Source organism: Galeopterus variegatus, unplaced genomic scaffold (genome assembly GCF_000696425.1).
Source record: "Galeopterus variegatus unplaced genomic scaffold, G_variegatus-3.0.2 Scaffold1053, whole genome shotgun sequence".
In the NCBI taxonomy this organism is placed as follows: domain Eukaryota; kingdom Metazoa; phylum Chordata; class Mammalia; order Dermoptera; family Cynocephalidae; genus Galeopterus; species Galeopterus variegatus.
In genome coordinates this window covers 135,633-151,734 of record NW_007727164.1, presented here as the reverse complement: position 1 = coordinate 151,734, position 16,102 = coordinate 135,633, and the positions used below count along the sequence as shown (strand labels likewise).

The 16,102-nt window shown below is 37.0% G+C and overlaps 1 protein-coding gene across 19 annotated transcripts in view; it reads left to right on the top strand.

The window, feature by feature from the left end:
- Positions 1-16,102, top strand: part of EPB41L2 (erythrocyte membrane protein band 4.1-like 2) — a 210,635-nt gene that overhangs the window by 152,292 nt on the left and 42,241 nt on the right. For all 19 annotated transcript variants that reach the window (XM_008574495.1, XM_008574490.1, XM_008574487.1 and 16 more), the window contains exons 9-12: positions 3,658-3,810; positions 4,351-4,448; positions 11,220-11,392; positions 15,821-15,993. In XM_008574495.1, the coding sequence (XP_008572717.1) occupies positions 3,658-3,810; positions 4,351-4,448; positions 11,220-11,392; positions 15,821-15,993 (597 nt within the window). The remainder of the gene's footprint in view (positions 1-3,657; positions 3,811-4,350; positions 4,449-11,219; positions 11,393-15,820; positions 15,994-16,102) is intronic.

Here is a 16,102-nt window from a genome sequence, read left to right as displayed (position 1 = left end):
ATTCTTGTTTAAAGTATCTTAGAAAAGTAAAGAGTTGTGGGCTCTATTGTAAGTACAGTCATGTGCTGCATAGTGACGTTTTGGTCCACAACAGACTGCATTTTTTGATGGTGGTCCCATAAGATTATAATTACTATACAATATAGCCTAGGTGTGTGTATAGTAGGCTATATACCATTTAGGTTTGTGCAGGTAACACTATGATGTTTTCACAATGATGAACTCACCTAACGATGAATTTCTCATAATGTATTCTTGTCGTTAAGAGATGCATGACTGTAAAACATCAGTTCTTGCTGTGGTTAGAAGCAGAACATATTTTAAAATTCAGAGTAAAACTTATTCATTCTTTTTACCATCTGATAGACTCATTAGATCATATTTGATAAACAGTGTATTTGTGACTCATTGAAAAGAATATCTGGCGATTAAAAAAAAAAACTATGTAGTCTAAAGTTTTATGTTTTTTTCATTGCCTTGAGATCAGATTTTTTTTTTTTTTATTAGAGGCGTTTGTAATGGCACAAGTTGAAGAGTGCTGAATAAAAGGATCCGTGACAAAGGTGCAGGGAAACCAGAAGAATAGTATGATCCCCCTGGGATAGTAGCAGCAACCCAGTCTGAATGGGAAGGGCAGAGAGGGGTTGCCAGAACCCAGAAGGAGAGATCTGTGTGGACTGGGCTGTCTCAAGGGGAGCCATTGTCAGAGGGCCACTGCCAGCCTGATGCAATCACACAGGGAGGAACTCTGGGTATTACACATCCTGACGTCCCTTCCCTTCCTTTCCTCTCCTTGATCTTTTGGGAGAACTGTTCGTATGCTGAACCCATTCAGAAGCTAGTGGGCATGGGACCCCACTGATAGCCATGTGGGGCAGCTTCCTGGGGCAGTGAGCAGGGCAGAAAAGCTGTTCATTTTTATTAGTCTATTTTCTGATTGTTGCTGACTGGTTTAACTCAAATGTGGAGGATTAGGGCATACTTTTTTTTTCCTTTTCTCCCCCTAGCCTTTATTGGTAATTCCTATTCACACCACTGCTGATATTTCTCAAACAATTACATGGGACAATGGAAAATAAACTGATTTACTTGAATATGGGTTATTTAATTTTAAATCAGATAAAATAACTTCCTTGTCCTATCCAAAGATTGCTTCTGACTAGAGATGGCTTTGTTCAGTGTTTCCAATGAGGGTTGCCTCTTTGCTTGTGGTGAGAACATTTTGTCACAGGCAATCTTCTGCCTTGCTCCCTGTGGCCACGGGCAGTGATGTTTTTGGCAAACACACCATTTGGGTCTAGTGCCAAGTTACTTGGGCACCTGTGCCTGATTCACCCCAGCTTTTTACTCTATTCCTAGAGAGAACTATGGCTGCCAGGATAAGGGTGAGTAAGTACCCAATAGATTCAATTTTTTAAACCTGCTCAGGTTGGTTTAATGTAATTTTTTGTGTGTATATGAATTAGTCAAGTATCTCAGCAGAGAAAGAAATTGGCCTTAATTACCTAGGACTATACTTTTGTTTTTTAAGAACTATTATAAATTGGGTTAAATTATTCTTAATAATAAGGCAGTCAAAATATTACTTTTATTGAATTGGTACTTAGACTAAATATGGTGTTTATATCAGCATTTTTTGTGTGAATGTGTTCCATGTTGTAATGATTTCTGAAAATGTGAATATCTCTGAATAGTGTTTCTCAATTTTACATGTCATGAATGAGATCCACTTCTTCCCTTAAAGAGAAACAATGATTTGTATATCTTGAATATTGTGCTTCTTAGGTCTTTAGCACTACTTGAAATGTGAGGAGAAAGTTTTCACTTTTGTCTGTAAATTTATTTGGTTTTTTAAAAAAATTTTCAGGCTTGTGGTTATTCTAGATTGTCATTTATTCCAAGTTAAAATTCTGGGGAAAGAAAACTACTAATAACTTCAAGAGTAGTCTGCAGTCCTTTGAAATATGCCAGCCAAAGGAATGCTTAATGAGAACTGGATGTCAGCATTCTAATTATTGAAAAACTGCTTGAAAGAATTCAGAGACTTCAACACTGTCAGATAGTCTAGAAAAGAAATTTTTGGGTTTTTTTTTTTTTAAAGGAGTTTGTTTTTTATTTTATTTTTTGACAGATTTTCCATTGAAACATAATTGATTATACATATTTGTGGGGTACAGATTTGAATAACAAAATCTGTGTACAGTATGTGGTGATCAAATCAGGCTAATTAGTATACTCGTGTTTACAAAACATAGTCTTTGTGACCCTTAACCAATTTCTCGTTAACCGCCCCTTCCCCTTTCCCACCTCTAATAACCACAGTTCTGTTCTCTTTTTTTGAAAGTTCAACGTATTATTTTGATTGTTTTTACTTCCTTTTCTTGCTTTCTTCCTTTTTCCCTCCTTCCCTCTCTCCCTCACTTATGAGTGAGGACATGCAGTATTAGAAATTTTTGTGAGGGATTGATGTTTTGCAAAATGTAAGCACAATTTTAACAACTGTTAGCTAGCATAATCCCATCTGAGATAAATTGGCCTGAAGTAAAATGGCTGAATGCACCTTAGGGTAGGCCAATAGATTGTCCCCAGGGGCTGGAATAGCCACCAGGAAAACATATGTATGTATGTATGTATTTATTTATCTTTAGCGATTATTTCCTTTGCTTTATTATTTTTATGGTTGCAGTTTTTCCCCCCATTTATCCATGCATGCATGCATGCATCCATCCATCCAGTTGTTCACTTAGGCATTCAATTAACATTCACTATATATCTAGCACTCTCCAGTCACTATATGGAATACAGACTTGAACAACAGGAAGAGCTGGTCTCCGGCTTCATGTGGTTTCTAATCTACCAGGGGAAATTAAATAAGAACTACAATTTGTGGCGGAAGTTAGTTAGTGTCATATGGGTACCATAACAGATTTTTTAAAAATTTTTGTATTTTTATTATTTTTTTTTTAAATTATCAATATGCAGTGTAGTTGATTTTCATGTCTCTTTACCAATTCCTCTTTCCCCCTACCTCCTCCTCCTCCTCCTCCTCCCCCCATCAACATCATATCTGTTTACTTGTCTTAACAAGTTCAAGGAATTGTGATTGTTGTGTCTTCCCTCCCCCACCCTGTTTGTTTGTATATTTATTTATTTATTTATTTATTTACTTTTAGCTCCCACATGTGGTATTTCTCTTTCTGTGCCTGGCTTATTTCACTTAGTATAATTTTTTCTAAGTCTATCCATGTTGCTGCAAATGGTAGTATTTCATTTTTTATAGCAGAGTAGTATTCCATTGTGTATATATACCACATTTCAGGAAAACGTATTTAATCTCCCATATCTTTAGGATATCTAAATCTAGTTTGTCTCCTTCCCCATTATCTCTTACAACACAGCTGGAGAACATACCGAAAATGTCTTTTGAAGAATATCATATCCTATAGCCATGTTGCCACCACACTTTGACAGATCAGATCTGATCTCTGAAGATGAATAGATTTAACTGTTTCTATTAAGTTGTGAACTGATAACTAAAATTTATATACAAACCTGTGAAATTGGCATTCCTGGTCCTGGTTTGAGGGAGCTGATTTGCTTCCTGATCTGCATCACTTTCACAGCTCTAACCATGGTCAAATGGGTTGTGCTTGGCAGGACTCGGAAGGCGTGGACATCAAGCTGGGTGTGTGCGCTAATGGGCTCCTCATTTACAAAGACAGACTGAGAATCAATCGTTTTGCTTGGCCGAAAATCTTGAAAATTTCCTATAAGCGCAGTAACTTCTACATTAAAGTTAGGCCGGCAGAGGTAAGCAGTGTCATGTAGCCCTTGGTGTATCTAATCACTTTTCAGTTTTCTCCTTTACAACAATGAGATAAATGAGTATTTTTCCACTAACAGTTTAAGAAAGTGAACTGTTCTTCACTCTTCCGTGGTAAAAAGGACAGGGTTCTTGATGATGAAGCTGCATATATATATTTCTGTTGCTAAAAAAATAAACAACACACCTTTCAGAGAAAAGGAAAAGTAATAAGTGCCTGACACATAGTGGGGGCTCATGTTTTCTTGCTGAATCAGTTAAGTGGTGGGAATCAATAGGAAGCCAATAAAATGACTTTTAATGGACATTGAAGGTTAGTTGGTCTGTGAATAGTTGATACTTGCTTTTCATAGAGAATAGTATTGCAGTGTATGGAAAGTTTTCATTTTGCACGATTATATTAGATATACTAATATTTACCTTTTTCAAGAATTGCTTCTTACAGAAACATCTGATTCCATGTTTTTCAGTAGCTACTAGTCAGTTCTTAAGGAAATATGCTAATTTGTTTTATGGATTTATTCCAGCTGGAGCAGTTTGAGAGCACCATTGGATTTAAACTGCCAAACCACCGAGCAGCAAAAAGGCTATGGAAAGTGTGTGTGGAGCATCATACTTTCTACAGGTAATTTTAAGAAAGCAGCTTGGTATTGCTGCTGGTATCCTCTGTTTTAGGAGTGAGGAGTGGATAGTGGATAGCGTCATAGATATATCTACCTCCTGCCTTAGGGTTCTTTGCTCTCCTCTGTGCCATGCCTTCTTTGTCTGCAGTCCCCTCCTATGTCCATTTCTGTTGCCTGATGCCATGCCTTGTCATCACTCAGAACTGATCTGCCTCTGCAATTGTCCAGAACTCCACATTCTCACCATAACCACTTTTCTTTCCAATGTGCTTTGATTCTACCACACTGCCCCGTGCCTGCTGCCATTCTTCTTTCCACCATCACTCATCTTGGGTATCATTTACATGTTCTTATCAGCTCCCTTCTGGCTTAACTTCTTTCCAGAACCAGCCAGAACCCTGTGGTCTGGCCCTTTGACTATTTTGTTAAGTGTTCTAACCCCCTAAGCTCCACTCCTCTTTGCACATCCACCTTCCCAATCTGCTGGTCTTGGATCAATCCTGTGTCCTGCCCTCATCACTTCTGTACCTGTGCTGTCAAGGGCTACCATAAATAGCGCAACTATGTGATACATGCTTCTATTCTTTATAAAAGAAAATAGCACAACTCTGTGCATTAGTGCTATGACAGATATATAATTTCCAGCATCAGTCGGATCCTCAGCGCTACAGGCAATCAGCCAGTCCTTTTACTGCATTCGCCATTCCAAGTACTCAATCACTCCTTTTACTGCCTTTGCCATTCCAAGTTCTCAAGTCTCTAGGCACCCCTGCTTCTCTCCTCAGATGCCCTCCACTAAGCAGTTCCCTGATAGTAGAAGCTGGAGGTCGTGAGTGGTCTGGGTTTCATGCTACCTTCTCTTCCTCCCTTTTGCCCGTTCTTAAGCACCACTCCTCCCTTCCCCCCATTCATTCTTTCTCTCCTCTCCTCTCTCAAGGAGCTAGTCATACCTCTGCTTTGATTCCTCATTTTATGCCTCACAAAGTATCATGCTTTGTAAATTGTTAACTCTCTCCAGTGGGCACCTTTGACTTTTCGGGCAATAAACCTATTCATGTCTTGCTCCTTTAAAAACCAAAGAAACAGAAGATCTCCTTTGACCCTCTAACCATCTTTAGTTTGTGTCCTGTCTCCTATTGGACTTTTCTTCAAGGAAAACTTTTTTATGAGTAGTTTGCTTTATCGTCATTTTCTCCATTTTCTCAGTTTTCTATTACTGCAGTGTATATAGCTGTGTATCTAGACCCTTCATCTTTAAGATGTTTGCTCTGAACTTAGGATCTAATGCTGTTCCACTACATACTAGCTGTGTGACTGTGGTAAGTGACTCAATCTCTCTATGCTTCACGTTGATCATCTGTATGTGATGGTAATAATAGTTACTATCTGATCGGGTTGCTTTGAAAATTAAATGAGATAACCCATGAGAAACAAACTGAGAGCCAATTCTGGTATATAGTGATGTTTATTCTCACAATCACCATCACCAACATCATCATAATTCTTAGTTTGGTACTATAGTATGCTATTTTTAAAGTGAATTATCAGCTGGTACAAACGACTCTTTCTGGAGTTAAATTGACAAATTTCTATTTCCATGACTGCTCTAATATACTCATTTTAGAGGAGAAATATAACTCACAAAGTATACTTGAATCCATTTGACTCTGTTACTCTTTCCATGAAACGTTTATGAATTCTCGTAGTCGCCATGACAAATTTCCCCTCAAGACAACATGAGCCTGTCTCCTATAAAGCTAATAGATGACATTTATGATACAGGTCTAGGCTAGACAGACACCAGCTTTCACTGCCAAATAATGATAATAAAAGCCATAATCCTTTTAGAAATGTCAAGTGCTAACATTCATTGAGCATTTATTGCTGAGAGACACAGAATTGATTACTTTATGTTGCATATCTTATCCTCCCCGCTGCCCAAGGAAGCTTATGCTTAGAGGTAGATGCCTGGAGTGGAGCATAGCAGCAGGCTTCCAATAGATGGGGATCTGGCTCTCTGATTCTGAAGCCCATACCCTCACCTCTGCACCATCCTCCCTCTTTCTTCTAGTAGGAGTTTCTGAGACATGTTAGCTCTGAGACATTTTTGCTAATGTACCATGGATTCCAATCTAAAGTGGACTAATTTCCTCCTGCAAACTTTTGAGATAATTGTTAACAAAAAGATTTTTATATTTTTAAACCTTATATAATGTTGCTTATAAAGCTCTATAAAACAACATATCTAACACAGAAAGAGCAAATCATAATTTGTCTACAGAGTGCTTTGAATTAGATAAGTGGATTTTGTTCTGTTTTTGTTGAACACAAAAGATGCAAATGATTTCTTTAAAAAATTACAATGGCTTGTAGATTGAAGCCATTTAAAAAAAATGGATATTTCCACTGATTGATAGCCAATCATCTAGACTAATATTAGTAGAGCCAGAATGTAATAATAGGGCTGCTACCCTTACTTGAGCATTTAATAGAGCCTGTCACCATTCTAAGTGCTGTACAGGGATTAATTTGTTTAATCTTTACAACAATTCTTATGGGGCAGGTGATATTATCTTCACTTTCCATATAGAGAAACTGAGGAACAGAAAAGTTAAGACACATGCCCATGGTTGGAAGGATAGTAACTGTTGGAGATGGACTTCAAACCCAGGTTGTATGGCTCCAGGTGCTCATAAGTGTACCCAGTGTGCTATACTGCTCGATTGTATTTGCAGCAGATGTGCTTCCTTATATTTTTCTCAATGCTTTTGTTGTTCTTAATTGGTGTGTGAATGAGAGATTAACATGAGGTTTTTCTAGCTTGACATTAAACTAACACTTAAACTTGGTGTTGTAGAACCAGAGTAATCCCAAGGGATTAGTGTCATTAGTGGCTTCATAAGGAGTGCTGTGGAAACCCGTGGCACTAGTTAAATATATGATTAACTTTAGTAATTGATATGTGGGTTTTTCTTAAATGTTCCTTTATTTTCCGTAGATAAACATTAATGATACTTGATTTATAATGGCAGGATTTTTTTTTTTTTCTTTTTGTCTTTTTTTACTGACCGGTAACGGGGTCGCAACCCTCGGTGTCGCGCCCGTACCGGGGACCGGCAACGGGATCGCAATCCTTGGTTTTGCGCCCGCACCATGCTCAGCCAGTGAGCGGGAACCAGTCTCCACATGGTATCCGAACCCTCAGCGGGAGCGCCGCTGCACTCCCAAGTGGCGCACTCTCCAGTGCGCCACCAGGCCGGCCCAATAATGGCAGGATTTTTAAAAAATAAAATGTTAATATACTTTTAAGAAGTAAAATATGTAAAAATTGCGTTCCTTCTTGACTCATCATTACTTAGCTCATCTTGCTCAAGGCCTTTAATACTTTATGAAGGTTAGTCCTTTTTCATAGGGTTTATATTCCCAAAAGTGAAATGATAGATGTCTTATACTGGTTTTGATGTTATTCTTATGAAGATGGAGTCTTACAATAAGTTTGATGTGGAAAATAAAAGTAATATCAAAATGAAATAATTATTAAGTGACCTTGAAGTGATAGCAATGAAATATTTTGTTGGTTGGCCTACATTTTCTTAGAAAATTTATTTACATTACCATTGACTTAAGTCATCAAACAAACTCTTAGAGAAAGCTAATAAATGTGTGTTCAATCCTTTTTTGTTTTGATATTTGTTTCTATTTAATCACAACTTAGTTATTTAAGCATTTCTTTGTCATAAAATTATCTGTTAGCTAATACTTTGTGTATGTGGTCACCAGTGCCAATCAGGCAAGAAAGTATTTCATCCAAATTTGGAATAAGTGAAAAAAAAGTCCATCTAGTTAGTTTATGACTTTCCTTCTTTTGCATTGTGGTGTAAACGTGCCTTTTAAATATTTTCCTTATATTTCTTGGATTTATATATTTTTCTGTAAGATGTCTTTTACAAAGTACGTAAGTGGATAATTATTCTGATATGCATTTAAATAGCAACCAACTGTCTGACCTTTACCTTAAGGAAAAAATAAATTAGACTGAAGAAGTTTGGTTGTATGATATTCTCACCTGGACTCAGATAGTTGACTGTTTAGTTATGTATTACAGCCTGTATATATGAGAACCTGCCTTCAGGATGGGGGGAGGGAAACCCAACAAAACCAACAATTTTATTTTTAAAAAATGACTATTTGTATCAGTGAGATTGTTTTATGTTTTATTAAATTAAGACTGAACTATTCAGTAGTAGTACTTGCAATGTGTCAGAAGTTATAGAGCTTATTAACCCAACTTCCCTCCCTTAAATTCCTGGGCACAAGAGAGCTCAAAAGCTATTCGTAAAGGCTGTGACTGTGTAACACTAAGAAAGAGAACACTGAAAAATGGGTATGTGGATACATCTTTGGACTTTCCAGCTACTTTATTTTTATGTATTTATTTTTTTTTTTTGCCGTTGGCCCATATGGGAATCTGAACCCTTGACCTTGGTGTTATAACACCACACACACTCTAAGCAACTGAGCTAGCTGGCCAGCCTTTTGCAGCTACATTTATTCAAGTGTCCTCATATAGATAAGGTACCAATGGGGTCCTCTGTAGTGATCCAGTCTGTATTTATTAAATACCTGCTGTGTATACTTCCCAGCACAGATCTATATGAAGTTATATAAAATAAACTAATAGTCAGAAAGTAGGAAAATACTAATGGAAATTTTCTTAGTTTTTAAAAAGCATGAGAATTTTCTTGATCTTTGTAAATTCAGTTCATTTTGTAAAAGAAGAAGGAAATTAAATCTTTAAAAAGATGTATTTCTTGGGCCGGCCCGGTGGCGCACTGCTACAGTGCGCCGCTTGGGAAGCGCGGTGGCGCTCCCGCCAAGGGTTCGGATCCCATGTACAGACCGGCCGCCCACTGGCTGAGCGAGGTGCGAGAGCAACACCGAGGGTTGCGATCCCGTAGCCGGTCCCGGTCCGGTACGGGCGCAACACTGAGGGTTGCGATCCGTGGCCAGTCACGAAAAAAGACAAAAAGGAAAAAAAAAAAAAGATGTATTTCTTTACATATACATCCTTTAAAAATGTTTTCATAATTCCAAAAAGTAGGCATCTTCTTTCTGGTTTTAAATTTTGTTTTGGAGATTTCCTTTTGGGTGATCAATGCATGTTTCTCCTTTGAAGGTATTCTTTAGAAATTTCTCTTCCTCTAGTATTTTATGAATAAGGTGATAAAGATAAATGTATTTTGGCCAACCTGTTTTCAAAGAGAATGAGTATTTCCCAATCAGTTGCAACACTGATGGGCTTACCAGCAACTCTTTTTTCTATAGATCACTGCTGTCTTACAGAGCGTTCTTAGATAGTATTTAGCAGGATTGCTAGGTGGGGAAACCCTGCCATATTCAACCCATCAGGAGACAGTGCACGGTGAATGAGCATGTTTCTCATCCTGCCTTTCTTTTCACGATCAGTATGCTGGGGCTTGTAACCTCTCTGTACCTCATTCCTCAACCCAGAGAAAAGGAGAAGATTTAGAGCATGGCTAAGGGTTCTTTTCTGGACTAGATTTCTGCTATTTCAGCATGCTAATTTAAGAATATGCAGCTCTTTCCAAAGTACAGTTTGAGACATTGGCTATCTCGTCAGATTGCACTTGCTCAGCATCATCATCTGTGTCTGTTTTGAAAATCTATTGGCAGAAAATGGAAGTTTTCGAGAAACACTTCTGCTACCCTGTGTGAGTAGATTTAAGCCAAGAAAGCCAGAAGTGTATTCTTCTTTTGTCAGTTCAATTCTAACGTGCTGTTTTTCTGGGTGAGTACCATTGAGAATCCTGAGTTGATGGAAGATTGCCTCTCATATTGATCACATCCAGCTTCACCTTGACTTGGATCTCTTCATTGCTTATCAAGCAGGAGATTTCTAAAAAGTTGTACAGAAGGTCGAGGAATACTTAAAATGATAAAGAACTCCTTAAGAAGTCACTCTTCCTTAGAAAATGATAGGAAAAGTTTTGATGGAATTATTCGTATTCTTGAATTTTCAATTGAAATCTTTTTGTTTGATAAAATTTTTAAGACATCTGAGATTATCTTTCTGTGAAGAAATTTCATCAGCTCTTGATCAGACAATGGAAGGAGACATTTTCAGTTATATTTCAAAAAAAAAAAAAGATTGGCTCATTTACTGGAAACATGGTTTTGCATATATGTCTGTGGACATATTTGGTATCAAGAAAGTTCGACTTCACTATTATGAACCCAGGGCTTAAGCAGTAGAATTGTGCTGGCAAGAAAGGATGTTAGTCATCTTTTCAGATCCATTGGGTGTTGTGTTCTTCATGGGAAAGAATCACTTGGTGGAACAGATTCCTGAGTTAGATGGTTTTTCCCAGGAGAAATAGGCATAAATATTAAGAATTACTAATGGTAATAGATTGTTACTTGGCACTTACAGTTAGGAGCTAGAATTCAGACATTTGTGTTTATATAAATGATTTAAGCTATTACAAATAAATAACTTTGATACACACTGAGAACAGCTGCTCTTTGCTTTGGTTTAGAAAAACATATTCATGAATACATGAATGTGGATTTACTCATCCCCATCATAAAGCTGTGTACGTAGGAGGGTTTATAAATAATGTTCTTTTTTCATTAGAAAGTTTAGGTAACATTGTTTTTGAGTAAACATTCTTAAAATGAGATGTTAAAATACATAGTTTTAAAGTTTAAAAAAAATCTATGAAGTTTTACTCCTTTTTTCCCCCCCTGAATAGGCTTGTGTCTCCCGAGCAGCCACCAAAGGCCAAGTTCCTGACCTTGGGGTCCAAATTCCGCTACAGCGGCCGTACCCAAGCACAGACCCGCCAGGCAAGCACCCTCATAGACAGGCCAGCACCACACTTTGAGCGTACCTCTAGTAAACGGGTTTCCAGGAGTCTAGATGGAGGTAAGCACATTTATGATAATTTTGGATTCTGTACATCTTTCTCTAATCTGGTGAGGTCAGAAAATGTTGATCTAGTTAATAAGGCCACTAGAAATACCCTAGAGGGACAGTCGTTTTTTCCCCAGTAAATATAATGCTGTTACTTACAAGAAAATAATTTTGTAGTGTTTTGAAGTTGTCATTCTGAACATACATTTTCTTTGTATTGTCAATGCACACAAACATTTGTTAGGAGTTCTTGTTCATGAGATGTTGCACAGACACAAACTTACTGGTTTGACTTGATTGTGATGTGCTTTTGTGGGTTAATTTCTTGAACTTGTTAATTAATGGCAAAATGTAATTTTGTGGGGTTTTTGTATCATAACAGGTGAACAATCAAATGAACGTAAACATTCCTAGCATCATCCAATTTTTGTGAGTTAAAAAACTCTTACAGTGGCTTACCAAACTTTCTAGCATATGAGAAGCCATTCACAACTTCAAAGGAATAGTTTTAAAAACAGTATTTTAACAAAAAGAAAGGAAATATGTGCTTATTTCTTCTTTAACCCAAGGAGAGATATATATAAAAATGTGAATCTTTTTGCTATTGGAATTCTGACTAGCTATATATTTGTAGTTTTGTATAGACTATACGTGGAAATAAATTGTTGCTTTTCTTCATATATGTACCTTATTACCTAGTCCAATTTTGGATTAATAGTATGTTTCTTATTAAAGAGCTAAGGTTAAATTTATATTAGAATACTTTATGAAGGACTTAATTTTTCTATGTAATAGAAAGTGATTGATATAGACAATTTTCTATCAGAAGGAATAGTTTTCCAACATTTTTGGCTGAATAATTTAAATATATATATACAAAATATTTAATTTGAAATTTTTATTTTCCTACTATCAGTAAAAAACCCTTTATTGATTATTATTGCTTGATATTTTTCTGAAATATGAGCTTGAAGAACTAATATTTTACATATTTAGGTAAAACAGACCAGACATGCTAACGGATAAAAATGCTCTCACATTAGTGAAGAATTGATACTCATTGGCTTTGATCTACTTTTCCTAGAAGAAAACTTGGAAAACCAATGTAGATGGACACACAGATATTTCCCAGGATTTGTTGGTGGGCATTTTGGTATATGTAGTTATCAAATCTTGCTTCTGGAGAATCTTCTATATAGTTTTATGAGACCACACAAAAAATATGCAAGGGGACAGTGAACTGTGCTTCAAGCAAATGTCCACATTTCCAAATGTTGTGATTTAAATTCAGTGAATTATTAATGTCCTATAGCTGTCAGAATATTTTTTAGCCCATCAACAACTGAGCACTTTTCCAAGTAACTGAAAAATGTGCCAACCCATGTAAATATTTCACAAGCCTCACCCCTTGCCACAGAGAATTTATACAAGTGTTGAATAAATGCAATCACTGTTGTTTAATGCCCTGAGAGAAATCCTTGCTCTTTCTGGAACACTGCTTTCAGCATTTGTTTTAAACTGTGAGGCTCTATAACTCTTATGAAAATTTTGGAGTTTAAAAAGAGCAATAAACCAGTGTGTTTTCTTTGAGGTATATAAACTGTGCTCAAGGAAACCTACCATCTTGTATGGGAAGTTAGTGCAGAGAGTTATAGGAGGTCTGTATCTGAAAACAATGAGTTTTACAAGTAAAAGCAACAAACATGGCACAGTAATCCATTATTTTTCCCTTTGTATTTGGACACTGTAATTCATCAGATGGGCAAGTCATCAAAAGGATTATTGTGTTGTGAGAAATAGGAGGCTTTTTATGCCAATACATGGCCAGACAGCCAGTGAACTCTTTAGTCAGGGCTTATGTTCTCTTTTTTTCTTCCCCCCAAAGCAAAGCTAGGCTGTAACCTGGTACTGAGCTTTATTTTCTGCATTACTCCCCTTCAATATATTTTTTTGTTATTGTTGTTATAGACATGTTTTATTTTCTTTTTTCTGTTTACTTTTTAAGTTAAGTGGAATAATTTAGGTATATAAATAATTCTCACTTTAAAGTTTGGCAAATTGAAATGGATCCCCTAGTGATTACATAGAAAGTAAAAATCAATATTATATCTAAAGATCAAACAGCAAAATAGAAATCAATCTAGAACAGCTGTTTTAGAACAGTGGGACTCCTCTGAGATTAGAAAATTGAACCAAAGAGGAAGCAAATCAGTCATTTAGAAGAATTAACAACAAAGATGCATTTGGGAGTTGGGGAGCCAATGATTTTCTGACAGTGGTAAGTATAATAGGCAGGGACCCTCCTTAGATAGGATCATCAGGGATGAAGACCTATTTGAGAAAAAGCCAGGTCAGTTGGGACTTATAAGAGCAGGGGATAATAAAGCATTCCGGGTAGCAGAAGCAGCAGGGCTGAAGGTTATAAGGAGAGGGAGGCTGAATACATTCCAGGAACTGAAAGAACACAAGTGTAATCAGAGCCTAGGAAGGGATAGGACAGGTAGGCTGGGGTCAGTCAAGCAGGGCCTTGCAGGCCATGGTTGAAGAATGTGGTTTTTATTCTAGGTGCTGTAGGAAACTATTGGGGGGTGGGGTGGGGTGGTATATGTGTGTGTGTGTGTGTGTGTTTAAGAGAGAGAGAGCACATGAGCACATAAGAGCACAGTGTTATCTTTTAAAAAAAAAAATCATTTGATGCAAGAGAGCAATTAAGAGAGGTTGAGAGAGGAAGCAGGCAGACTAGTTGGGAATTGTCCAGGTGAGAGTGATGATGGTCTTACCTTGGGTGGTAGTGAGCCAGTTAGCCATTTGACCCCATGAGCTCAGTGCTTGGGCCTACAACCTTCTTGAGGTTCTACAATAGTGTTTAAGATCTGAAAAAGTTTATTGAATCCAAAATACAAAAAGAAAACTGCATACTGAAATTAATAAGTGTTTAAAAGTATGCAGAATCAGCATTTTGTCAATTTCATTTTGTAACTTTTAATTTCATATTTAGTCACATTTCAGTATCTATGTCAGATTTTCTCATTTTGCAATAATTCCTGAGAATGTGTAATGGGTGCTTACAAATCATAATCAATTCTATGTTAAAGAGTTACCCATAACCATATACTTTCCAAGGGAAATTATTAAAATCTTGTCAAAAGTTAAAAAAAACAAACCCAACTCTGGAGTTCAAAAGTACGAGTCCTTAAGGGCTGTGAAAGTCTTTTTTTGTGACATGTAGTAAAAATAGAGATGGAAAGAACTGGCCACCTTTAGAAATATATCCAGAGACCTTGTTGGATTTGCTGATGTTCAAGGGTGAAAGAAGAATCCTAAAAGACTTCCTGGTTCCAGGCTTTAGCAAATGAGTGCGGATATGAGAGTAGTATTTGGTGAAAAAAGGCAGGACTGGGAAAGAAGCAAGTTTTGGACAGGGCAGGTGAGGGGTGTGGATTGAGAAGTATCTTGTGATACATGGGTTAAAAGTGCTTGATGCCTCCCAAGTTCAGTGTGGTAGATCACGTACTGCCTCTTCTCTTCAAGAGCTTACAGCCTAAAAGCTTTTGTGTTTACTGGGCTCCCCTAAGGGCATGGAACCAGAGCAAACCACATGGTGTCAGTAAAGCACTTTTTATACAAATAAAATGACCTCATGGAAGTTCCATTGTTTGGGGAGGAGCTACAGATTGAGAGTTTTTGCCACCTACTAGTGACTTTGCCTTGTTGAAGTTTGGTGCCATCTTGGATTGATTTGCAATATGATAAAAACTTCAATACAAGGTATGTTTCTGCCCATCTGTAGGAGGAATGAAAGGAGCACATGACGGGCAGGATTGCTGGGGTGTCTGTGCATTAGATTTACTGTAGGTCAAGTTGATTGAAGTATTCAGGAGGGAAATTAGAGAAATGGAAAATATTAAACATAAACTTTAAAAATTAAATCACTAAAAATGTACTTTTACTGTCTTGTCTTTTGAATGGTGTTCAAATTAAATGTTGCTTTATGGAAGAATTCTTAAAACTTAGGCAAATTGTAAGGATTTGTTGTGATAGAAAGATTCAGAAATATATTCAGGCAATATCAAAGGGACCCTAGAGAATTAAAATGATGCTTACATTGTAATTCTGACATTTTGCCCTGACTGGTGTTTCAGTTGGTCTTAGAGCTCCTCCTACTGGCCAATTTCATGATCAGCGTTTATTCTTCAAATATTGGTGATTTGAGACTCTCATGTGGTAGTTCAGTGGGTTAAAATTCAGAATACTTTTAGAGTTTATTAAAGTTTAAAAATGGGTTTATTTTATATGGCGGTATTTTCAGAGCTCAAGCAGTGTTCCTTTTCTTGTTAATTATTTACATGCTGCCTGTTCATCTGCTTAAGGAAGGAAGGTTTCATAAAGTTTTACCTTTCACATGTCCTAAAGTAATCGAAAATTGTCATTTTTTACTAGCTCCAATTGGTGTTGTGGACCAAAGTTTTATGAAGGATTTTGCTGGCCCTGCTGGGGAGGTTTTAGCCTATGGCCCTGGAGTTGTCAGCACTGCTGTGGTACAAGATGGGGCTGGCAGGAGGGACATCAGAAGCCCAACTAGAGCCCCACATTTACAACTCATTGAAGGAAAGGTATGGTAAATCAGTACAGTATGTGGTATTAAACATGTACTTACAGTAGATGCTATCTGTTGCATTTTCTGTTTCAGAAATCAAATATTTAAAATTAGTCATATGTTCC